The 26,759-nt window shown below is 44.0% G+C and overlaps 1 protein-coding gene across 1 annotated transcript in view; it reads left to right on the forward strand.

Moving 5' to 3' along the window:
- Positions 1–6,137: 6,137 nt before the first annotated feature.
- Positions 6,138–26,759, forward strand: part of ST18 (ST18 C2H2C-type zinc finger transcription factor) — a 63,934-nt gene continuing 43,312 nt past the window's right edge. Inside the window, exons 1-8 of the mRNA XM_059901733.1 lie at positions 6,138–6,405; positions 8,605–8,607; positions 12,825–13,203; positions 13,288–13,619; positions 19,860–19,994; positions 21,564–21,654; positions 22,660–22,764; positions 24,980–25,173. Of these exons, the coding sequence (XP_059757716.1) occupies positions 6,138–6,405; positions 8,605–8,607; positions 12,825–13,203; positions 13,288–13,619; positions 19,860–19,994; positions 21,564–21,654; positions 22,660–22,764; positions 24,980–25,173 (1,507 nt within the window). The remainder of the gene's footprint in view (positions 6,406–8,604; positions 8,608–12,824; positions 13,204–13,287; positions 13,620–19,859; positions 19,995–21,563; positions 21,655–22,659; positions 22,765–24,979; positions 25,174–26,759) is intronic.

Below are 26,759 nucleotides of genomic sequence, written 5' to 3' on the forward strand. Positions count from 1 at the left end.
CTGCACTGGTGAATTTCAGGGAGAAATTGTAGGGACCACCAGCCATGCATCCTCTAAGTTTTAAGGGAGGCACTAATCATTGTCCTTTCTTCTAGAATAAGATGTTTGGGTTTGCTGTTTTGATGATGGGAAGGAGAAGTTTTAGAGGATTCCACTTATAATTCCACTTTGTCAACAAGCGAGTTATGTTTTTGCATTTACCTGGAGAAGAAAGAGCCTGAGCGCCTCTTCATTTGGGTATCAGTTCTTTTGCGATGTGCCTGCCATGTCTTTGCCCACTTTTTAAATTGATTCTCATTTTCTTATTTATTTGGAAGAATTCTTTCTCTTATTGGCCTTTTAATAACTGTTTTGAAGACTGTAACACACCTATAGAAGCAAGTACTTATCATAAGAGTAGAGCTCAGTGAATCTTTACGACCTGAACAAGCTCATGTAAACAGATCAAGAAACAGAATATTGATAGAAAGCTCTCCTTACTGGCTGGTATCTTTTGACGAATAAAGGTTCTTAAGATTAAGGTGTTCTAATTTATCAGTCTTTTCCTTTAAATTAGTGCTTTTTGTAAACTGCTTAAGAAGTCTTTGCCAAGGTCATGAAGGTATCTTCTCACATTTTTTTCTAGAAGTTTTATTGTTTTCCAGTGCATGGTTTAAATCCATAATCCTTTGGGAATTGTTTGCTGTATATACCATCAAGTAGAATCAAGCCTTTTTTTTTTTTCAGATAAATATCCAATTGACCCAATGCCAGTCACTGAAGAAAGAACCCTTTCCCCAATGACACCTTTGCCATAAATTGACCATATATGTGTGAGTCTATTTCTGGACCCAGTAGATGGAACATCTACTCTGTTCCTTTGCTCTATTTTTGTATGTTTGCACCAGAAACACCTATCTCAAGTACTAAGCGTGGCTTATGATAAACTTTTACATCCAAGATGCTTTTTGCTATTCTTGGTCCTTTACATTCCCATTCAAACTTTAGAGTTAACTTGTTCATTGCTAAAAAAAAAAAAAAAAAAAAAAAAAATTCTTCATGGGATTTTGTTTGGGATTGCATTAAATCTAGTAGATAAATTTGGGGAGAATTGAAATCTTGCAGTACTGAGTCTTTTATTCCATGAACATTTTTTATTTCTTCATTTATTAAGATCGTCTTTAATTTTCTCAAAATGTTATTTGTTTTGTATAAGTTTTACATGTCTTGCGTTAGACTTATTCCTCAGTATTTGGTATTTCTATGCATCATAAATGGTTTTATTTTAAAATTTTTTCTAATGTTTTTATCACTGGTTTATAGAAGTTCAAATCATTTTTAATAGTGACTTCACTTAAGTTACTTCCTTATTTTAATATTTTATCTGTAGATTCTTTGGGGTTTTTCTCAAATACAGTCATGTCTCTGAAAATAATAATGGTATAATTTTTTTTCTTTTTCAATCATCATACCTTTGTTTTTTCCTGCCAGTCTTTTTAATTCAAATTCATACTTCCTGGTCCCTTCCCATGAGTCTGTGGTATTTTGCCTAATTAGAAGAAATCAGTAGGAATACCCACTATGAATTTTCCATGGAAATGTTGGAGCATGTAAATAGTTTCCTTAGACTCAGGGATTTATAACTTCCATTTGTTTTTCTGTTTTATTCTTTTGGGGGGATCTACCCAAAATGTATCTATTGCTGAACCTACATTTTTTAAATTAATTTTTATCGGAGTATAGTTGATTTACAATGTTGTGTTAGTTTCTGCTGTACAGCAAAGTGATTCAGTTATATGTGTGCATATATCCACTCTTTTTTAGATTCTATTCCCATATATGAACCTACATTTTTAATTGTGTTACACATCTTTTGGTAACTTGCATTGAGGATTTATTACTGTGGAAAGTGGAAAATAAGCTGGAAAATTGTTCTAGAGTCCAGTGTTCATTATACAGATTTGGGGGGATTCACAGTTCCCCACTTTATTGTACTCTCTCCCGAAACCTGAAAGGTCAGTGAATTTGACTTCTAAACAGACCTCCAGCAATGAGACTATCATTAGTGTTATTGACTGTTGTTTTCCTCTATCACCTTTTGAATAAAATTTCAGCCATATGTTGTCATCAAAGGGAGTACCGTTTCCAATTAGAATTCGAGTTTCTAAATGGAAGCATTTTTCAAATAGGTAACCAAAAATTTCAGGTAAAACTACAGATCCTTTAAAGATGTTTTAATAAAATCAAAACTGCAGATATGAAATATGGCGCTGAAAGGTATTTGGCTCATTGGTAACGTCCCCTGGAGGACTCTGAATGTTTAAAGCAACAGTTTGATTGAATAGAACAATAAATGCAGGGCTGAGTGTGCTTTTTCCCTTTCTTTCTCATCTACTAGAAAAATATAGATAATAGAGCTCATTTATTTCCTTAACATTTCAGAGCTCCACAGACGGGAAAACACAACCCAGTGGACATTATTTCTGGCAACCTTGAGAAGATATGTTAGCATTTTGTGGCATTTCTTTCAGTGACATGTAAAGCCTGGCTTTCCCTCATTGCAGTGTCACAGTGAAGTGTCACAATAAAGCCAAAATAGTGTGCCCTCAGGGAAAACGCGGGAAAGGGACCATTTTCCATGCACACACAAAGGGTGATATTTATTATAAAGCCTTCCATTTTAGCTCCAAGTGCTGCCTGGGCCATAGCTACTTTGCAGTGGAGAAATGCACAGAAAGGGAGATTTCAAGCAAATGTTATGTATAAATCTAATGTAATTTATGTGAATACAAATACCATGTTTAAAAGTAGAATGCTTTTATGGACACACAAGCTTGGAGAGTCTGTGCAGGTGGTGCTCAGCCTGGTTTTGATGGAGTCCAAGGTGCAGAGAGTCAGAACCAGGAGTCCGAACAGCCCTGTCTTGACCTATTTTTGTCACTCGCAGCACAGATGTCACCTTCTTTACCTACGACACGTGATAACATGGGAATTATTATCCCCCTTTGTTGGCTAAGGAATTTAGTGTTCCAAAAGGTTCAATTATTCATTACAGATGACACAGCCAATATTATTCAGGGAATTTCATACACAGTGTCAAATACAATAACTTATTTGAAGCTAAATTTGTTTTTTTGTTTTTTTCCATTTTTTTAATTTAATTTTTTTTTATACAGCAGATTCTTATTAGTCATCTATTTTATACATATTAGTGTATACATGTACTTTCGATAAAACCTCAACATCCTTTTCGTCCTTCCACAAGTTATTATTTGGACCCAGATACTGAACTTGATTTTTCCTATCATTAATGTCTTCTCGTCACGTTCGTTCTACTGCCCCCGACTGTGGACATGTCGGGGGGCAGGGCGGTGTCTTAGCCACGTTTTGCAGCATTTTTCTTTGCTGCAGCTCGGCCTCATCTCCCGATCTAATGAGTGTCCCGAATCATTGGGAACAGCCCTGTGGTAGGCAGGTTCCTCCGGCTGGAGCGGTGGCTGGTTTATTCGGGTCCTACTCCACCCGGTTGTCAAAGGCAGATGGAAACTACCCAGGTTCCTTGTTCTGATTCGGCAACACGTAGGAGAGCATGAGCTTTGGGGACCAGCAGACCAGAGTCAAATATCAGCCCCACCAATTACGGGTCACGTGATTTGGGGAATGTTCCTTGTCTTTCTATGTAAACTTGGATAATAATATTAGCAAGACGAAATCTGTAAGGATCTTACCGGAAGTACACGTTCAGCCTCATCCATCACCCCAGCCACCAAAGAAAGGAATGGCGTTTGTCTGACCGACCAAGCCCACCAGCCCGGGACTCTTTGATCAGTGTTTCCTGGCGCTGACAAAGCTTTGTTTGAATAGACTTTCTCAGCCTTCTTCCCAGTGCCCATGCTAGGCTAACATGAGCGTTTAGAATCCACCTTCTTCCCCCGCTTTAATAGCTGCGTGTCATTTGCCAGGAGCCTCTCCTTTTCCCTAAATCTTCCTGCTTCGGGATGATGGTTAGCGGCCTCGCTTGTGGTATCCCCTGAGCATCCTGGATGGAGACTCACTGGATTTAGAAGACTTTGGTTTACGGGCCTTGAACTCTCTGCACATTCCTGGGAACTTTGCCCTCCTGCCCCACCCCCTTCAGAGGTCTTTCCCCCGGACAGAGCAGGCTCCTGCACGGGGTGGGGGGGGGGGGGGTGTCTGCTGCTCTGCACGTTGCTGCCCTGACACGGGACGCGCGTGCTGTAGACCGTTCTCTTTGACAGGCCGGGCCCGGGCCGTGCAGGCCTGCCCTTTCCAGTGTCCTCACAGAGGCACGCGCGCTCCTGCTCACCCGCTGAGATGCTCTGCCGCTCCATCGCCTGTGCATGGTCACTTTATTTATTTTTTTTAAAGATATTTTGGATGTGGACCATTTTTTAAAGTCTTCATGGAATTTGTGACAATATTGCTTCTGTTTTATGTTTTGGTTTTTTGGCCGCGAGGCATGTGGGAGCTTAGCTCCCCGACCAGGCATCGAACCCGCACCCCCTGCGTTGGAAGGAGAAGTCTTAACCACTCGCCAGGGAAGTCTCCATGGTCCCTTTAAATTTGGGCTCATCAGAGAAATTTTGCCAAAGCACGTTAGTTTATTTAGGAAACTCACTGTTCTCTTCCTTACCGGGATAATCTTCAGTTCTCAGTGTTTAATCTTTTGTGAGAGATTTCTAACCCTCTCGGATTATCTCTCCTTCCGGAATCTCTTTCTTCCCCAGAAGGAAGAGCACTTTTTTTTCTTCTGAAGTTTTAAAATCTACTCTTCTTATTATTATTTTTTTTTAATGCTATTCTTCTCTGCTTACATTCTTTTTATGTATGTATGTATGTATGTATGGCTTTGTTGGGTCTTCGTTTCTGTGCGAGGACTTTCTCTAGTTGTGGCAAGCGGGGGCCACTCTTCATCGCGGTGCGCGGGCCTCTCACTATCGTGGCCTCTCGTTGCCGAGCACAGGCCCCAGACGCGCAGGCTCAGTAATTGTGGCTCACGGTCCGAGTTGCTCCGCGGCATGTGGGATCCTCCCAGACCAGGGCTCGAACCCGCGTCCCCTGCATTGGCAGGCAGATTCCCAACCACTGCGCCACCAGGGAAGCCCCAAAAATCTACTCTTCTAAATTCAAGAATTCATGTGTGATGCTAATCAAATAATTTTCACGAATGGGCCACCATTGGTGTTTCTCTGCCTTGATGCTTCAAAACAATTTAAGGCCTTGTCTTAGTAATAATGCTGAATATTCAGTCTTCTTTTAGCGATGGAGTAATATCTCATTACTCTGAGTCCAGATTCTCTGCTCCGGATCTTTTTATCTTAAGTTTGCATTTTTCTTCAAAGAGCGTTTAATAAATACATGTCAGAGACTCACTGTTGGCTAAACCCTCTGGTCTTCCTGGGTCTTGCCAAGAGAATTGTTTGTCTTAACTTCAGCACATAGAGTGAGCTGCGTTAATGCCAAGTGAGCTATATGTAGGAAATCTCTTTTGAAAGGGCCATCCTCAGGAGGACTTCCAAATAAAACTGTACGAGAACAGGAGGAAGGATAAACTGTGGTCCGTGTTTGTGAAACCCAATCTTATTTCTCCTCCTTTTATTTGTTTGTTCTGTGTGCCAAATGGGTAAGAACCAAACGGCAGAGTGCCGTAAGCATCTTTCCACTTCTTTCTGGGACTGGAAATGGGCTGATCAGATGTTCACAGCTTGTCCCCCGCTTAATGCCCTGTCTTTCAAGTCAAAGCCCGGGATATGGCATCTCAAGGTTGACATGCAACTGTGGCAGAGATAAGCAGTTTCAGTAGCAAACAACTATCTGAAAAACCTTGTGATTTATCCATACTGGACACGTTTTCTTGTAGCTGGTGGTATATTTTTCACATTAGCTCTTTCTTGGGATTAACAAACCAGTGCAAATCTTGTTTCATCCCTCCCTGGGTATTTAGTGTAGTGCCAGGCAAAGCACAGATTAACGTATGCTTACTCAGGATTAAGGATTTTTTTTTTTTTTTAGCTCTTCTGATCGGCGGTAAAATAGAATCTACACAGTTCAGTGAATTCAGCGGATGGGCTGTTTGCATTAATGCCGACAACTAACCCCAAACCTTGGGTCCCAGGTTTCTTTGGTCGTGCTTGGTGATGGTCGAAGGGCAGACAGCTGTGAACTCTTTCACCATGTTCTTAATCTGTCTCCGTTACTGCAGCGCTGCTCACGACTGCTCCACGGCCAAGAAGAGGAGAGCCGGGGAGCAGGCTTTGGGGGTGCCGGTCAACAAGAGAAAGTCCCTGCTCATGAAGCCCCGACACTACAGCCCCAGCCAGGACTGCGAGGAGGGACGGGCTGAGCGGACGGCGGACGCCTTGGGGCAGGACGGCCCCCCGGAGACCCACCGTCACCCCGGCGCAGGTAGCGAGGAGGAGTGGCCCCAGCTTGACTTCCTCCCCGCACACAGAGCCAGGCCCACCTTAGGGGAACATGCCGTTTGTATGGTGGGAAAAGCAAATCACAGCGTGAGAGCAAAACCAGACATTGGTTTCCCTCAGCATCCGCTAGTGAGGACAGGTTTTCCTTCCAAAACTCTGGGGAGTCTAAGCCCAAGCCACAGGGCACAGAACATCCTTGCCCCCAGGCACGGGTTTGGACTGGGCCTCTTTCCGAAGAAAATAAAAGCGACTAAGCCCCAAAGTTGAAGAGGACCTTGACTCCCTAATGGGGTGGATGTCTAGTCCCTGAAAGATAAAACCCCTGCAAAATAAGCTTTAAGATATTCCTGATATGACGTATGAGACGCAGTCTCTTTTTTGAAATTTTATTTTGTTAATTTTTTACGGAAGTACGGTTGATTTACAATATTATATTTGTTTCAGGTGTAGAGCATAGTGATTCAGTATTTTTACAGATTATACACCATTAAAAGTTATGACACGATAATGGGTATAGTTCCCTGTGCTGTACGGTATATCCTTGTTGCTTATCTGTTTTACACATAATAGTTTGTGCCTCTTAATCCCCTGCCCCTAATTTTTTTTTGAAATTTTAGGATGTGCTTCTCCGCAGTTCGCGGTCACCCCCACTAGACCCTGGCTGTCCCAGTGCCTCCAGGACCTGGGCCATCACAGACCACTTTGTGCATGAGGCTAAAATCGAAGGACATGCAAAATGTCTCAAAAGTTTATTTTAGAAAATACATGGAAATCTAAAGCTTGACCTTTTAGGAAATGAAACTAGATGTGTGTATGTTCTATTACATACACATTTTTTTCTGAATGTGAGTTTTTAAGGAATCAAAATATACAAAATAAGTTGTTACTTGAAAAGAAGTATAAATTATACAAACCAAAGGCAACGAGCTTCTTAGATCATAAATATCTATTGCATATAGAATGGTAGTAATTGCAGTAGGTGTTAATAGAAAAGATATAAAAGCATATTGACTGAGTGAGCACAGATCTCAGATCACAATCATCAGCTCTCCAGTAATCTCGGCTTACAAGTAATTGGAGATTCTGTAGTTAAAACAGTTGTATTCTGATTTGCTAGTGTTTGGCTGAATTTTCTGGCTTTTGTGTATTTAACATATGGCTTAAAGCCTCATGGCTCATCTGTAAATTATAATCATCCTTGACTTTTTTTGTTTGTTTCCTTGAGCTGGTCAGTTTTTTGTTGTTGTTGTTGATTCACGAAAATTGTAGGTTGAATCTAGTACTAGGGAAAGTCCTTGAGTCAGTATGGTTAGGTATATATAATTCATCTCGCTGACATTAATTCACCAAGTATTTAAGAAAATGGGTATCTTTTACACCAACACATTTTGCAGGCACCCTGAGGACCAGGACTGTACCTGCCCACCAGCTTCCCACCTTCTTTTGTAGCTGAATGATCATTGTAGATGCTTGATAGTAACCAGGAAAATATACTGTCAAATATTCTCAGTTAAATATTCACTTATAAGCACTGATGGACTTCTATCTGCAGCTTCACAAATGTTCACTCTTTAGTATTAGAGCCACTGCTAATCATAATGAATATGCTAAAATTACAGCCGTAATGGCCATTATTTTTGAATTCTTAATATATTCCAAGCATATAAATCATATCACTTAATCCACCCAACATTGATGTGAGTGTGTATTATTATGGCCACAATTTTACAAATGAGACCATTGAGGACAAAGGGATTTAATGCTAAAGGTAACGCAGCTTGTAGGTGTTGGAAAGAAGATAATTAGGAAACAATTGAAGGACAAGCAAAATAACTATTTCCCAGCTAACCGTGCTCCATAATCCAATCCTTCCCATGCTCTGACCACCTTTGGAAGGCAAGTTGGGCAAAGTCCCTACGACGTCAAATCACGAAGTCACATTTCCAGAAATGACAGGTCACAGATGCTTCTCTCCCTGGTCGAGAGAGGAAAAGTCTAAGCTGCCTTCAGCCCTCTGAGCAAGTGGCCCCCAGCCCCCGGAAGGCAAGAGAGCTGAGTTTGCGCCCAAGCCCAGCATAAGGGCTTTCAACTACCATCTCGGTCACTCCAGGTGCCCCAAGGTCTTCACCTGACCAGGTGTGTGCCCAATTTTGTCTTCAGCAGGCGGTTCAAGTAATGAGAGAGGGTTAGGCTCACGAAGGCTGAGGTCACGAGCTTGAATCCCTTTAATGGCAAAATTGTGCCCCATGCCCTCCCCTGGCTGTCTTTCAAAGAGCTGCAGGTGGGCGTTAAGGATGATAGAAGAAATTTTGGACAAAACCATGCAGATGCACATTTTTCACTGCGGCAAACAGAAGATGACCTTGCAGGGCCCTCTCAGGAGGCAGGACAGACTCGTGTGTTCCCAGTGCAGACGAGGGAAAGAAGCGGGGTGAGCCGGTGTGTGAGGTCCTCCCGGGTTGTGAGCACGTGATCGTGATTCCAGGAAACCCATCACACCTGTGGAGGCTCTGGGAGCTGGGATGATACTTTGAATATCTTATCTCTCAACAAACAGCAAATAAGGGATAAGCCACTCCCATTTTAAAACTTTGAAAGACGAATTCATTTTTTAGGGCTTTTATTCCCAGCAAAATTGACATACTCAGGAGGCCTGGAAAACTAATTTACCTGTAAAAGTCACTTAGATAGTTACAGAAACAGAACTAAAATCTGAAATCCAGTTGTACTAAAGGAATCAAACTCAAAACATGTGATTTTCAGAGGATTTCTTTTGTTTAAGTTGTTTTGATGCAGAACAGTTGATACCTATGGAGAATCCGCTAGCAGGTAACTTCAGGATTGCCAGACCCCTCAGAGGAGAGACTTTGGTTTAAAGCAAATCAACGCATGTGAGCTTTTACATATCAGGCCGAAAGAAAGTTTATTTATTTATTTTTTTGCTCTGTAAGGAAAGTGTTGTCCTGCTCCAGCCCCAGAAGTGCACCTGAGGAATTTTCTACCCTATGTTGTTGTGAGATGCACTTTGTTAGTGTTTGTTTGTTGTTGTGTTTGCCTTTACGTGTTTTTCTTTATACTTTAAGGATTGTTGTTTTTCGTTACAAGTTACCTGACAAGTGTATTCTGGTATTTTCCTATAAATTCACTCTTGAAAGTATCCAAATGTGGGAAAATAGTAGGCACCTGGCCGTGGGTCTGGATCTCAGTCCCCCACTGGCTGGTGGTGTGAACTTGAGCAAGCCCTTGGCTCTTTAGGACCCTGGTTTCCCGCCTGTAACCGGGAGTCGAAAGTACTTTTCTTGTAGTTGTTGTGAAGATTAAATGAAATGAGTAACTGAACACCATGCCAGGAACATACCAGTTCATTGTCTTAGCATGTCACAGGGTCATCCGGTCATTGGGACATCAGATCATCCTCGTTTTAAAGATGAGGACCCAGGACTCGGGAGACATCGGCCTGCCCGAGGCCATACAGGCAGGTGGTGCTGGGCCAACCACACGACCCCAGTCTCTGGACCTCAGACCCGGGAGGTCTCCCTCCACGCCGTGCACGGACCCTCCCATCCCCAAGGCAGTTGGTGAGCATAGCAAGTGTGACGTGGATGATGGTGAACTTGGCTGAGTCCTCTTTACACTTGGGCTGTGACCTTCCACAGCGGGCGTGGTCACCCTTACTCTGAATGAAAAACGGGCCGCACCTTATCTGGGTGGACGCTCCCATGTCTCCTCTGCCATTGCTGACTCTACCGTAGTAACAGGGAAGAGAGAAGGAGCCATCCTTCACCGCATACCTGTTGGGTGGCACCTGCTTTCCTGTGAGGGTGAGGCTCAGAAAGGGTGAGGAACCCATCGGAGTTGGCACAGAGACACACGCCAGGCCCGGAATCAAACGAGGTCCCTAACGCAGGGCTCTTTGGGTTATGTCAGTGGCAAAAGCACAAAAGAGACCACCGGGCCACCCCAGAAAACAAAAACACACAAGCACAGAAAAAGTAGGCAGCCTGTTACAAAGCTGGGGGGAAGGGGCACCCCGTCGCAGATCTGTCTGCTCAAAAGCAAGCTCAACTTCTCTCTTTGTGACGATGACAGTGATGGCAGAGGGGGGTGGGCGCGTGGGAAGTTGGTCTGCAGGTTTGCAGAGCACCCCTGGAAACCCCGCGGGCGACACATGAAGGCACCTCTACCAGCAGGGCTCCTCTCTTTCTGAAGAATAATTAATAAATATTTTCTTTTAGCATATAACCAACAGTTGAACCAAACAATTATGTAAACTGGAAATGACCCAAAACGCTCGCCTTGGCAGCGGCTCGGTGACACGCATCGTCGGGCACACGTGCATTGCTGTCACCCCCGCCTCTCTGGTGATCTGCACTTAATAGGAATATTTTAAACTATGTAGCTAAGCAACAGAGGTAATTGTTGCTTTCTAGAGCTTTTGTTAGCACTCTCACACAGCCCAAATATGCATAATTAGGTATAATGTCTATAAATCATTATTGTACACATGTGGGTAGTTAAGTGGAGTTGAGAGAATAGTTCAATGAATTGAGCATATTCACTGAAAATGCTTTTTATTTGTTTTCTGTAGTTCATAATATTCTAAAATTATCATAACCCTTTACACTTTCTCTTAACAGCCAACTGTGATATTGAGAAAAACTTCATTTGCATTTTAGACTATGTTTAATATATTATTTAAACCTGGAGTTCCTCTGATATGAATTCAGGAGAGGATACACCATCCTCTCAAATATTATGTGCTGGTTTCGCCAGCCTCTTTTCTAGGAAGTAAAATGTTAAATTTTTCAGTTTATGTTGAATAGATCCCAACAAAAGACTGCACTCTATAATCAGCATTATTTAAAGGGGCTAGTGTTGTGACTGAATTCTTCCCTTCATCCAAAAATGCTTTTAGTTACTATGGCAATATTTACTTGATCCTGGCAGTCCAGTGTTGATTTAGGGAGATAATTACCAGAAAGGAAGATGATGGAGATGCATTTTTGAGTGTCCTTGTCAGACATAATGTTTATAAAAAATTAAACGAGACCCAAAAAAGGCACATTGTCTTCTGCACAGACACCCTCTCCCACAGCCCTTCCACAGGATGGCTGTGCGTTTCTTTCCTCCCAAGATGTTTATTAACGCAGAATGCACTTCACCTGGTGTCTTTAACAGTCTTTAAGGGGGCTTATTATTTTGTGTTCCCATCCGCCACCCTGCCTTTAGAAACACAGAAATAGTCCTGCTTCTTCTTCTTCTTTTTTTTTTTTTTTTTTTTGTCTTAGTGACTGCCAGGGACCACTGCCTGATTATCTGGTGCATTTCACAGCCTGGCGATCGCTGGGCACCGAGCTCCCTGGACCCCGCCATGTGCGCGGCCAGGGCTGGGGCACTGGCGAATCTGCACCTCAGGTGGTGTGTTTGCACCGGGACAGGCTTGGGGAAGATGACTGTACATATAAATATATACACACACACAATCTGTCACCCCGACTGGGCCACTGCCAAGAGGGAAGGGGGTGACATGGACAGCTGCTCTGGGCCGGTGGACACCCCATGGACAGACTGGCGCTTGGGGGGTGGGCGCTCTCCTCAGTCCCAGGCCTTCTTGACCATCAGGACTGAGAACAGCTGGTTAGCATTCAGCATCCTCCAACCGTCCCCACTCCTGACTCATCTCCTTTTTACACAAGTGCATGCAGGTACCAGGCCAGAAACTGAGCTACTGTTGAAGATATTATTCCATCGTGTTCATTCTCCCATTTACTTGTGTTTCCCTCGGCATGGCGTCTTCGTGTGACAATTACAACAGTGATCAGGGAGTCTTGAGAACCTCAGGCTTCTTTAGTTACCATCTTGTGTAGATGTGTTGTGTATTTTAGCTAACATTCCATAAAATCTGAAAGTATGTTTGGGACTCTACGGAGGCAGAGAAAATCAACCAAATAAGCTTTGAAAATATATTGCCACGCTAGCAGAGAAATTCGATGAATACTTCCTTTTTATAATGTATAGTAGGACATATGTTTAATTTTCTTCCGGTTGACTGAGATTTGCAAACATAAGAGGTACAGTAACACGAATTTCACATTCAGGACTCTGTGATGGTTGAGTATTTATTTCAGTAACTAGACGAGCTTAGCTCTGACATGCTGAAAATTAGAATAGCTCGTCTCTTTGAAGGCAATTCTCAGAATATTAAGGTCTGAGTTTTGTTTTGTTTTGTCAAGAGGGTATATATTTTTCTACCCAATGTTTATATAATTGATGGAGCCCACATATTCACATATTGCATGTATTATATATGTATATGTCTATCTATTTATCTATCACTGTAATTTCCTTAAAATACTTTTTGTTCTTGTTTTTCAAATACTGGCTTTCTTTTTTCCCTACAAGAAATCATGATAAAACCCATGGAAGAGAAGCTTCATTCAACTGCACAAGAAAATTCCGATGGGAAGGAAGACAGATACGGCCTTTATCAAGAGCTCGTGGTCAAATCGCTAATGCATTTGGGGAAATTTGAAAAAAATGCATCTGTTCAGACCATAAGTGAGAACTTAAATGACAGTGGCATCCAGTCTCTAAAAGCAGAGGGGGATGAAGTGGATGAGTGCTTTATGGTTCATTCCGATGATGGAAAAGACAAAATCGATGATTCGCAGCTGCGGTTCTGCTCCTCCGACGACAATGAAAGTAACTCTGAAAGTGCAGAGAATGGTTGGGACAGCGACTCCAACTTCTCAGAAGAAACCAAACCTCAGAGCGTCCCAAAGTATGTTCTAGTGGATGATAGGAAAGACCTATTGGAAGTTCCTGAAATAAAAATTGAAGGTGACAAGTTTATCTCTTGCGAAAGCACATGTGATTCGGAAACAGAAAGGAGAGACCCACAGAACGCTGCCGTGGGCCCGTCAGATGGCCCAGCCCAGCCCTCGTTCCCCGGGAGTAAGGAGGAGGACCGCAGCCACGGGTGTCCGGCCGCGGGGGTGGAGGAAGCCGCTGCCCCGGAGAAAGCCAAGGGGAACTTGAGTTTGCTGGAGCAGGCGATCGTCCTGCAGGCTGAGCGAGGCTGTGTTTTCCACAGCACCTACAAGGAGCTAGACAGGTTTCTGCTGGAGCATCTCTCGGGGGAGAGGAGGCAAACCAAAGTCACTGACGTGGGCGGAAGACAAGTCTTTACCAATAAACGTAAGACACCGTTTTGCTTCTGTTTTATTTAAAATTGCTTTAGAGTTGGGTGGGGGGAAATGAGTAAGATTTGATTTCTTCTCCCAGATAGCTTTTTGACAGCACAATTTAAAAACCTAATTTATATTTGAAAATTAACAAATTTTTTTTCCTACTCTCTAGATTGTTCTCAGATTAAAGCTTGGTCGGTTTGTAGGGTTTTAACTCACACAAAAAAAGACCATTGCCTGTGTTTCTTTCTTTTTTTTTTTTTTTAATTTATTTATTTATTTATTTTTGGCTGTGCTGGGTCTTGGTAGCTGCGTGTGGGCTTTTTTCCAGTTGCAGCATTGCGGTGAGTGGGCTTCTCATTGTGGTGGCTTCTCTTGTTGCGGAGCACGGGCTTTAGGCACGCGGGCTTCAGTCGTTGTGGCTCGCGGGCTCTAGAGCACAGGCTCAGTAGTTGTGGCGCATGGGCTTAGCTGCTCCGCAGCATGTGGGATCTTCCTGGACCAGGGCTCGAGCCCGTGTCCCCTGTGTTGGCAGGCAGGTTCTTAACCACTGCGCCACCAGGGAAGCCCAACCTGTGTTTCTTTTAATATGACTGCTTTTAAAAAATATATCGTACTTGTTAAAAAGTACTATATTGGGTATGTTAGAAGTACATTTGTATTTACTGGATTTTAAATCATTTTATGAATCAAATCAATTCCAGAAATTTAATTTTTCTTTCCCACCCTCTTTCTGGGATCATCTGACTGCTTTTGAGCTTCAAAATAGTGTCAAGCTACTTGTAAGCCAGGCAGGATGCTCTGATCCCTTAGGACAAGACTGGATGTTAATGCCTTTATAAGCCTGTGCTTTTACAAGCTCTCTAACTGAGGGTCCACAAACATCTGGACCAAACTTGGATGAGACAGTCAATGTGCTCGGAGGAGACCTGAAAACTGATCCTCAGACTTTGGGTAAACTGTGTTCCGTGTGCCCATAAAGATGCCCCCCACCACTGGGTCTTGCACCAGGTGGGCCTGGTGATGAGGCTTCCAGTTACGTAGAGTTTCCCAAGGGGTGGTCTTTGGCTTGTTAAGATGAGTATTTCCAGGATCCCATCAGACTTACTGCTTCAGAACTTGCTTTTTTTTTTAATTTTTTTAATTTAATTTTTATTTTATATTAGAGTAGATTGATTTACAATGTAGTGTTAGTTTCAGGCATACAGCAAAGTGGTTCAGGTATACATATACCTATATCCATTCTTTTCCAAATTCTTTTCCCATATAGGTTATTACAGAATATTGAGTAGAGTTCCCTGTGCTATACAGCAGGACCTTGTTGCTTATCTATTTCATATATGGTAGTGTGTACATGTTAATCCTGAACTCCTAATTTATCCCTCCCCCCCTTCCCCCTTTGGTAACTGTAAGTTTGTTTTTGAAGTCTGCAAGTCTGTTTCTGTTTTGTAAATAAGTTCATTTGTATCATTTTTTTAGATCCCACATATAAGTGATATTATATGATATTTGTCTTTCTCTGACTTACTTCACTTGGTATAATAATCTCCAGGTCCATCCATGTTGCTACAAATGGCATTATTTCGTCCTTTTTTATGGCTGAGTAATATTCCATTGTATATAATAGTACCACATCTTCTTTATCCATTCCTCTGTCAATGGACATTTAAGTTGTTTCCATGTCTTGGCTATTGTGAATAGTGCTGAAATGAACATTGGGGTGCATGTATCTTTTCAAATTATGGTTTTCTCTGGATATATGCCCAGGAGTGGGATTGCTGGATCATATGATAGCCCTATTTTTAGTTTTTTAAGGAACTTCCATACTGTTCTCCATAGTGACTGCACCTGTTTACATTACCACCCACAGTGTAGGAGGGTTCCCTTTTCTCCACACCTTCTCCAGTGTTTATTGTTTGTAGATTTTTTGATGGTGGCCATTCTGACTGGTGTGAGGTGATACCTCATTATAGTTTTGATTTGCATTTCTCTAATAATTAGCAATGTTGAGCATCTTTTCACGTGCATAACTTGCTTGTTTTTAAAAGCAAGTTCCTGAGGTGATTCTTGGGCGCCCTAAAATCTGAGAACCACAGAATTCGGGGAGGAGGATCTTAGAGATAATCAAGGTCATGGACCTAAAGCGCTGACAAGAATAATGCGCTAGTGTGGTTAGATGTCCTGATTGCTGAGATTTATCCAGAAATCAATTGTGTATTTTAAGTCCATTTTAATACTCCCCTACAGTCTTGTCAAATACTGTCTTGCAGCTCAGAGTTGAGAAAAAAAGAATAAAATAATGTCATTTAGTGAAGAGTAAGATAATAGTTCTGTGCAAACATACTGTAAGGGCTGGGATGGAGACAGCATATTAAGGACTAGTATGTGGTCTGGGGCAGCAGGATGTGTTAGCAGCTCTGAGCGCTCCACTCACACCCAACTTGTGGAACTTTCCTGTGTGGGTTTTTTTTTTTTTTTAATACATATTCATTTATAGCATCTTTTTAATTATTATTTATTTATTTATTTATGGCTGTGTTGGGTCTTTGTTTCTGTGCGAGGGCTTTCTCTAGTTGTGACAAGCAGGGGCCACTCTTCATCGCGGTGCGCGGGCCTCTCACCATCGCGGCCTCTCTTGTTGCGGAGCACAGGCTCCAGACGCGCAGGCTCAGTAATTGTGGCTCACGGGCCTCGTTGCTCCGCGGCATGTGGGATCTTCCCAGACCAGGGCTCAAACCCGTGTTCCCTGCATTGGCAGGCAGACTCTCAACCACTGAGTCACCAGGGAAGCCCTTTTTTTTTTTTTTTTAATGAACTACAAAATCAGAAAAAAAAAGATGAAATTTACTTCAAATTCCAAAACCCCATCATTTCCAATATACTATATTTCATCCATTCTAAGATGCACAGTTTTCCCATCTTATCATCTCTGTGAAATTAGAAACATGTCCCGTTATTCAGTTTTCAATCGTTTTTCCTTCCTTACTAGCACACAAAATGATGTTTCATCTCGCAACTGATAGTATCTTCAGCCAATGAAATCCAGTCTTTGGAGACACTAATTATTTGTGCCATAGCTTAAAACACTTGACGATACTTTGGTCACTTTTATAGAACTTTGAAAATGGTTTTTTGTTTACAAAAATTAACAAGGCAATAGAGTGTGCACGGTGGAGACTTAGAGAATCGCTAACGGGACTGGATGAGTCCACAGTGTAGCCTGTGTGTAGGGCGAGGTCCTGCCTTGGGGTGTAAAGTCCACGCAGGAACTGTAGGAAGTTTAGGAACTTTAGACCAGGAAGAAACAGGCAAAACAGTGCAGCCGACTGCAGGGGCCTCCAGGCTTCATGCAGAGGATGTCCAGGTTCACGCTCCTGCGCCCGTCCCTGGTGTGGGAGCGTAAGAGGAGCTTTTTTCTCTTGTGAGTATTCCATGCTCCTAAGTAAGCACTAATCCCCGTGCACCTTGGGCGTGTGACTTTGCTCTCAGGGAGAGAACACTAGGATTTCAAAATACCGTTTCACCCAAGCCTTCCGATGAGTCGGCAATTCTAACAGTACCAAGTTTTGCTATCCTGTTGCCACCCAGCAATAGGGAGACTTTGGGTCCCCCTAGTCTAACTAGAGTCGCCATATAATTTATCCTACAGCCTACGACACTTTCGGGGTGAAGGGGAGCCGTGGGAACAATCCCACGAGTCCATCAGGTATGAATAGGACAGTCCCAGGCAAACCAGGACGTCAGGTCACCAGAGTATAAGGTCATTTTCATGAAGCAGCATCCAGCAAAGAAAATTGAAGAGGAAGAGCCAGGCCCGAGAGCTCCCCCAGAGCCGCAGCTCCAGCTCGTGTCAGGCACAGGCGCCGGCCCCGGAGAGCATCGTGGGGCATCTTTGCTCCTCGCATTGGAGGGGCTGGCAGGCACAGCGCAGGACGGGCAGTCAGCAGCCCACACCTGGTCAGGTGCCAGCCTGCCTTATCTCCCACACCCTCCCTGGCTTCCCGCAGACAGTGTGGCCAAACCGCTCACTGTGGTTTAGAAATGCGGCCCCACCTGGACCAGATCCAAGGGAGGAAGCCCATCAAAATTCACACCCCCTCTCCTGCTTCCCGATTCTTTCCAAGTCGCTCTCCCAGGGTGTCAGCACCCAGCCCCTCCCAATTCCATGTTAATCAAACATCGGGGATTTTTTTGTTCCCAATTGAATAGAAATTTATTTTTTCATACATCATAAGAAGTAGTTCTGGTCAAAATTCTATTCAACTGATCTGTATTTCTCGCTATATCCTTCTTTTTTTAAATTAATTTGTGTTGGAGTATGGCTGCTTTACAATGTTGTGTTAGTTTCTGCCGTTCCGCAAAGTGAAGCACTGGGGACTTTGAGTAGCATTCTACACACATTAGGTGCCCAAACGGACTTGAAATTCGGCACCCTTTTTGGACTAAGTAAAAAATGCCCCCGCAAAATCATACAGCATGTCAGAGCCCTTCGTATGCACCTTTGTCTCTTACAGCAGAGAGTGTGGTCTCCACCTCGTGGCGTTAAATCCTGTCTCAGGACACACGCAGGCCAGCTGCTCGGGTCCTTCCCTTCCCACCCAAGACGCGCATCCCCTCCCTGCTGCCCCCGCCCGCCCTGGCTGCGCGCTAGCGTGGAGGGTCCTTGGCTCCTCCGCCTTGGCTGGAACCACGTCCCCAGATAATTGCCTTGCGTACCACCTGCGGTACCCACCTGCCCAGTCCGGCGGCCGGGGTGGCGTGGCGACTCGGGGGCACGTGTGCCCCCCGCAGTCTTCCGCCCTGGGGACGCCTGTCGCATCCGGCAGCGCTGCCCCGCTCTCGGTGCCACGTTTTGAGCCGGAGCACACGGGCCCTCGTCGTCCTCGCAGCCGGGACCCTGCCCCGGCCGTACCCATCGCCGGTAGCTTTCTTGCGGCAGGATGGCACAGACTGTTCATTTTCGCTCTCAGCGCCGTGTGTTGGTGACGGCTGATACTTCGCGTCGGGGGAAGCCTGCCGCCTGCCGGCCTCCACCCCTCGCTGGGCCTCTCTCTGAGGCCGCCTTGCCCGCTCTGGTCCCGGTTCCTCTAGACGCCCCGAATGTGAGGGGCAGGCTGGCCCCAACGCCTGACGTTGTCGCTCCGCGCACGAGTTGGGGGGGCAGTTTCGGCTCTAAGAATGCGTTTCTGTTTTGAGCTTATCTACCCTCTCAGTCACGAATATGAGAATATTCATGTTCGTCCTCGCTTATTTTATGTATTTATAGATCCCTCTATCTAAGCCAGCGGTGCGTGTGCCGGAAAACCGAGACCCCGAGCTGTGTTCAGCCGCCCCGTCTCGGCGCCCCGGCAGCATGGGTTGCAAGGTGCCCCTTTCCTCTGCGGCGGCAGCTGCCCCGCCAGCCCGTGTTCCTGGCAGCGCCCGGCAGGCCCCTCACGGCGGTCCCCCCCCCCCCCCCCGTGTGCTGCCATCCTCTGTAAGTCTCCTGCAAGAACGCCTTCTTGCCAGGCCTCTTCCTGCTGCCTCTGTCTTCCACTTGTGCACTAGGAGTGAAACCAACAGCTTCTCCTCTGCAGCTACTGCGCGTTGAGCCAGAGCTTCAAACCGCGGGGCTCTGGGCATCTTGGGCGCTCACAGCGCTGCCCGCTGGCCGGGCGTGGCGCGAGATGGCCTTCCGGACGCCTGTGCTCGCTCTTACTGGGGCAGCCTCCCCACGTGGCTAGGAACAGCTGCTCAAACCCGGAGCTCCGGGGCCCCTGGGCCTGCCGCCAGGACCCACTGGACCGCCCAGACGGGCCCTCCTCAGATGCGGCGGCTTCTTCACTGCGTGATTTTTGAATCTTGCTTTTTCCAGATTCCTTCAATAGGAGATAGTTTGGGTTTAAATAAATGCTTTCCTTTTTCCTTTTCTTTTTTTTTTTCCTTTTCCAGAACCTATTCCTCCTCTGGTGTAGGGCTGACGTTTCATAATGAGGCTCCAACTATGATCTGTGACATGACAACTTAAAACCGTCGCTGTGTTTCAACACTCCCTTGCCCTGTGTCAGCCTCTGCTTAAGAAACCAAGAAAATTGAACACATTCTTTCTGCTTCCGCAGGTCTTAGCTGAGGGTCTTCTTCAAGGCGATGTGAGAAGAACGCTTACGATCAGAAGCTTGCGCTGAGCGAGAAGGTTGTCTGCAAGGCCGCTCGGCTGAAGGGGAGGGAAGGGGAATAACCAGATGTCTCTCTCGATTTACTTCCTCTGTAGATTCACCGAGGCCTGAAAAGAGGGAGACCAAGTGCCCCATCCCCGGGTGCGACGGCACGGGGCACGTGACAGGACTGTACCCTCACCACCGCAGCCTTTCGGGGTGCCCTCACAAAGTGCGGGTTCCCCTGGAAAGTGAGTACCGCCCGGCCCTGAAAGAAGTCCACCGAGTTGCCCACTTCCTCCTCCAGTTTGGAGTCAGATACGGAAATACCAAGTTTTCTCCCTCCACGTCAAGACAATTTCCATCTAGCTGGGTGTTTAAAACAGAGCGTAGTAATAGGAAACTTGGGGTACAGTGAGGCCAGTAGATCAGGAGATGCTGACACTGAAAACCTAATTCGCTACCCACAGTTCCCAAGAGGAGGGGGCACCTCAGGCCAGGCAGGGCCCCCGGGGGGGCACCAGGGCCAGCGGCGGGGAGGGGTGAATTGGGAGCAAGAGGCCTTTTGAGCTTTCGTGGGAGGGAGCGGAGTGAGCTGGCCTCAGACTGGCCAGCTGGAGTTCTTCCAGTGGGCTCTGGGCCTCGGGCGCTGGCTCTGGTTGTCTGGGACCCGGCCCTGGGGGTTAGGGCAGGTGTAGAGTGTCCTGAAGTGTGAGAGTCAGACAGAGGAGAAGGTCAGGTGTGGGCTCCAATTGGTTGGTTTGCATTTGAAAAGTATTTATTCTCTCGAAGAATTAGGGAGCCCTGGGAGGGGCCATCTCTCCAGGGTCAGCAAGACCCTGATGTCAAAGCATCAGGATCTGCAGAAAATACGGGGCCTGGTTAATGCCCTGTGTCACCACGGTCCTTTCTCACCTGCATCCTCAGTGCATCCCCTAAACTCAGGACGTGCACCACCAGTGTCCCCCACCTCCCGTCTGCAGGCAGGGACACCTGGTGTCTGAGATGTCACCCCGGACGTCCTGCAGCTGCTGAGGGCCCCGAGTGAGAGCAGACCTCGTTGGTCTCTCCACTCACAGCCCCACCGTGAGCGCAGAAACTGGAGGGAAAGGAGAGGCCAGGGCTGCTCCTAAGTTTTGAAATAGCTACACGTTCCGTCCTCCACTTTTGAGCCTGCTTATTGCAACTCCTCTTGGGCCACACAACCCACAGTGATGGGAGCGTCTCAGTGTCACCCTTCTCAAAGGCACGGTCCTGCAAAGCACTGAATCTAGTCAGTTCCGCCCGGTCCTGCCCACACGGGTCACCTGAGTGTCCACTCAGCCGTGCGCTTTCACCAGTCAGCCGTGCGCTTTCACCAGCCACCCGTGGCAGTGGGGTGGGGATTGGGCGGCGACCCACAAAGAGCCAAAATAACAGCTCTTAGGAAATAAAGGAGACTATGTTCACACAGTGGGGGAAAGACAGAGAGAACTGTTTGGCAAATAATGCCCTCCGTCCACTCCCCCAAGGAAAAGCACATCAATATGAAAGGAAGGTTATGAGCTTCTCAGTTTCAGTTACATATCAGCAGAGAACGGCTCATTTAAGTCTAGTCTTAACCATACGTGAAGTTTAGAGAAACTGATTTAAACAGGCTTGCTGAATTTAATGTTTGAAGTTGTCAAGGACTCGTTTACTTCAACCCGAAGATCTATAGGGAGGGAGCGTGGTGGATGATGTAACTGAATTCCTTTGAATGCAAAGTTGAGACAGTCTGTTGGTGTGTGATGTATTGATGATAAATTGCTCTTTTCTTTTATGTGCTATTTTGTGCTTAGTTCTTGCCATGCATGAAAATGTGCTCAAGTGCCCCACCCCGGGATGCACAGGACGAGGGCATGTGAACAGCAACCGCAACACGCACAGGAGGTAATTGGGATGAGACTCGAGAGGAACTTTCCACCAAGAAAACAAGGAACTTGCCGTGTGTTATCAAAATTGCTGGATCAGCATCAAATATGTTAGCACTTGACATAGGTGACAAGTATTCTCAAGGCGTGCAGAGTGAAAAATAAAAAATACCTCATTATTTACTCCCCTATAAATTTTCATTGAGCAGCCAAGTATGCCAACAAAAAATGTCATATTTGAAGACCGGGGGTAGATACTTACATAGCAATACACAGAGAGCCTGGTCTCTGCTGTGAACCTTCCCTGCCCCAGAGCTGTTTGACCTTGGAAAGAGTGGCTTAGGGGTTATCTTGAATCCCATCCAATACACATTAAAACAGTACCCAAGAGCTTCAGATTACTGAAGGTAAACATCATTTCATTTCATTGAGATTTATTTCACTGAGATCGCAACTAACTTAAAACCACATACGTGCATTTATATACAAATATATTGCATATATACAAATATTTTTGGTGAAAATGCTTATCGTTTAATGTGTTTCATGTATAGATTATGTGGTCATGAGATACTAGTTGACTCATAAGCATATTGCCAGAAAACTTACATTCTGTGCTCTCCATTTAAACTGAGATGTAAAATTAAGTCCCTAACCTTTTGCAAAAGACCCTAAGCTATCATAGAATTATCGTGCTAACATCTATAGTTGGACAATTGCAGTTGGATGAGCGCATTCTACTTAAAATATCATGAAGTCTCAATAATTTAGTTATTCCTCCCTTACATAATATTTTGATTTTAAAAATGAGTTTGTTTTTTTATCACCTCTGAGATGAGGTTTGGGGACAAACGTTGACACAGTAGTTTGCAAAACCTTTGGGATCTTTTAGGATGAGAACGGTGCTAAGTGAACTATTCATACAACTTAACATTTGGTGCTTGCCAAGGATACTGTGAGGTAGGTGCCAGAGCAAATTACATTATCTTTTTAACTCAGATCCACCTACTTTTTTTTTTAACAGTCTTTCTGGTTGTCCAATTGCTGCAGCTGAAAAATTGGCAATGTCCCAGGACAAAAGTCAGCTTGATTCTGCCAAAACCGGGCAGTGTCCTGACCAGGGTCACAGGTATGATGCTCCCCTGGGGTTCCCGTTACTCCCTGCGTGCCGAGCGCCTACACAGAGGGTCCCTCTCCTCCCAGGTGCCAGCTCACCGTGGGCCACCTTCGTTCCAATGCCCAGCCACCAGTGTCCACTTCAGAGGCTGGGCCAGCTAATCATGCTGTCGCTGAAATGAACTGCTAGACCCTCCAGAAGTTTAACTTGAAATTAGTCTGCATGCAGTGGTCACATAATACGGATGAATCTAAAAAATGTAAAGTCTACGATAACATAGATTAATCAAACTCTGTGTCGCTAAGCACAAGCCCTCCCACTAGTCAGGTAGGGGCCGCCTTATAGTTGATGTAACCTTTCCACCTCATAAGCCCTCATCACCCAAAATATGTGATGCTGTATGGTCGTCCCACCAGATATGCACACAGTTTCTTTAAAACAAAAATTCATTCCAAATTGATAACTATGGATAAAACACCTCCTGTTGGTCCTAGGTCCTTCACAGTCTCTAGTAGTTTGGAGGACCTTACTTACACCTAAATAATAAACTATGGATGAGGACACAGTGTGAGGTGATACACTTATTAATTCAAAAATCATATACATAAGAAAAGTGATTTTGGGATTACAACAGATGACCAGATCTTCATTGTTGTTACTGAGACACTAGAATGAAAAACAGTTATTAGGAACATTTTCAAGATATGGTGTCCCTTAATATTTGCTTCTGTAGATTTAATTAAAAGACTCAAATTGTCATGACTTTGCCGAGGGTCAAAATCACATGAGTGAGGAACATGAATCAAGTGAAGATCATGAATTACTGAATAACGGGTTAAAAATCTTATAACAAGATTCTTGGTTAGTATTACAGTACTGTATTCTCTAGTTTCTCCCTAAGTAGGTTATTTATCAAACATAGAAATAGCATTAAGTTTCATTTTGCTCATTTCTTAAAAGAGAAGTAGTATTTTAGACTAGAACACTGTTGCAATATTAGGGGTATAAACCAAGTTATATATACAATAACAAATTCAACTAATCACTCAAATATTTTGATGTAGCAGCTAAAAAGTTTTTTACCTAATCCAAGAAACATCATCAAAACTTTGACATTCTGATGAGTAAGGTATGTTCTGGTGAAAAACAAAAGAAAAATATTTATTTTTGATATTGCTAAATTCTGAAAGTATATTTATTTGTGTTCTTTTAGCATTAGACCACAGCACGACAGCATTTGTGTTTTCCGTGGCCGGCATTGTTGCTATAGAAATATGATACCCTTGTTTAATCCACACAGTAATTCTAAAGGAATGTTTAAGTCACATTTAGCTTGGGTTAAGATAATTCTATTGAAAAATGTGATAGCTGTTATAATACAGTAATTTTTATTCATATTGAAACAATGGCAATTTAATAGATAAAATTTTGAAATACTATTTAAAATATTACTTAAAGCAGCAAAAACATTCAGTCTGAAGGTGGCGAAAAAGACGAGAAGCCTAAGAAGAAATTCGCAGTTCAGGAATCCGGTTTCTGGTGCCGACACTGCCCCTGTTAGGCGCCAGGGCCCTGCCAGCTGTGCTGAACAGAATATAATGACGTTTCCTCACTAGTTCCAGTCGTGACTTTTCACTGCTACTCTGATGAACGGTCCTGAGCAGCGGGGTGTGCACACCTTATCAGTGCCCTAGTGATGGTTCCATGGCGCTTTTCTCTAAGTAGCTCAGGGTGTGCACACCTTATCAGTGCCCTAGTGATGGTTCCATGGCGCTTTTCTCTAAGTAGCTCAGGGTGTGCACACCTTATCAGTGCCCTAGTGATGGTTCCATGGCGCTTTTCTCTAAGTAGCTCAGGGTGTGCACACCTTATCAGTGCCCTAGTGATGGTTCCATGGCGCTTTTCTCTAAGTAGCTCAGAGTGCTAGCAGACGTCAAATACCTGCTCCTTAAGCATCCCCATAAATGAATGGAGGATGGCACTTTCTCTCTTACTGATGGGAAACTCGGACACACAATGTGCAGCCTCCCCGAGGCCACCCAGGGCCCGAAGTGCTTCCTTGTCCCTCACCCCACCCCATCCTGTGTGACCACAGCTCTTTTCCCTAGTGCGTGGCTCAGTGGGAAACTCCAGGTGTGACACACCTGACCTGCTTTAACTTCTGATGCTGGGATGCTCACCAACAGTGTCGTCCTATTTCTTTTGAGCTCTGCCCCTCTCTCTTCAGGACAAGCTTGGTGAAGCAAATCGAATTCAATTTCCGATCACAAGCCATCATCTCTCCCAGAGCTACGGTGTCAAAAGAGCAAGAGAAATTTGGAAAAGTACCTTTCGATTATGCCAGTTTCGATGCCCAGGTTTTTGGTAAACATCCCCTCGTACAAACAGGTCAAGGCCGAAAAACACCACCATTTCCTGAATGTAAGCTTCAAATTCTAATACTTATTCCCAAAAAAATGCATCTTGTGTATGTGCATGTTGGGTGAGGGGCATGTATTTAAATATGTAATATACTATTTACTACTGGGTGGAGAGAAAATATATTGTACAGTGAAATAAAATAAGGGTAACAATAATAAGTTAATCAGTACTACTGATCTTGCATGAAGTTACACTGAGTATGGTAAATAGTGGATTAATTATTCTACAAATATGGTGCCATTTTTTAATCTAAATACAGTAATTCTAAAGAAATATTTAATTCTCATTTAGCCAGGATTGGAATTAGTACATTGAAAACTGCAATAGCTATTATAATACAGTAATTTTGATTCATATTAAAATTATGAAAATTTAATAGGTAAAAATATGGAAATACTACTTACATCAGCAAAAGTGTTCAAATTGAAGGTGGGAGAAAAAGTGAAAAGTCTAAGAAGAAACTCACAATTCAGAAATCAAGGTTTTACTAGGAAAAAAAAAAAACACATGTGGCTTTGGAGATGTTCATCCACAAATTTAAGAATTAGTGCAGAAACATTTAAAACGTGTCCATTCTCTAATGCTAACACAAAGACACTATAACACATAAAACTTGGTGTTTTTACTAACAGTTTCTTCAAGTTGTTTAGAGTCCTTGAATATTCTAATGAAAAGGTGAGAAAGTAAATGTTGGGAATAAACCCAGGAATGATTTCTGCCAAGCAAAATAATCCCCCAGTTGGAGTCCTCCATAGACCGTGAATTTTTTTACAACGTTGTGCAAATCCCTGGAATCCCTTTGATCTCACACGTAGTTAACCCAGATGTAGGGCTCTTAGGAGCACAGGATGCTTCTCCCTTCTGTGTTGTGGTCACCTTTCGTAAAGAACGTGAATGTCGTATAAAACCTAACAGTGGATAAACAGACTTGAAAGGAGTTTGTCCACCAACAAGAAGCACATTAAACTCCAGAAGATAGTTTACCTGTTCTTACTAAAAATAGGGTACAGCCAACATAAGTAACCACTGACAACCTGTTAGACTCAGGAAAGAAGGATATACACACACAATGTTTTGTATCTATCTGTATAAATATAGATACAGATATAGTTCTAGGGTATATACACAAAATATACACACATACATATATGTTGAATTCAGGTGAAACTAATTAATAAGAGTGTTCTATATACTCATGTAATATGGATTTTGGTTTAAAAATGTAGCACATTCAGTGACATTTTCATATTTTTATAACTACAGGAATACCATTTGGTAATGTTTTAAATTATTTCGTGAAAAATAATGATCAGATATTTAAAGTAAACACTACTTACGGTGAAACAGCTATAACTGCCTTTATATTAGCCCACGTTAAATGCTGGGTGTGTTTCCTGGTCCCTGAGTGATGTTTACCAATACCCAGAGTGGAGAGAAACACATTAAATCTCTCAGTAACACCTTGGTACCCACAACGGAACATAAAGCAGCGCTCATTCTCGGTAGCACTGAGAATGGTACCTTTCCGTTGCAGTGCCTTTCCGTCCCCCTTGAAGCTCTTTGCATCCCTCACTCACTGCCCCGCA

Source organism: Balaenoptera ricei, chromosome 17 (genome assembly GCF_028023285.1).
Source record: "Balaenoptera ricei isolate mBalRic1 chromosome 17, mBalRic1.hap2, whole genome shotgun sequence".
Lineage (NCBI taxonomy): Eukaryota > Metazoa > Chordata > Mammalia > Artiodactyla > Balaenopteridae > Balaenoptera > Balaenoptera ricei.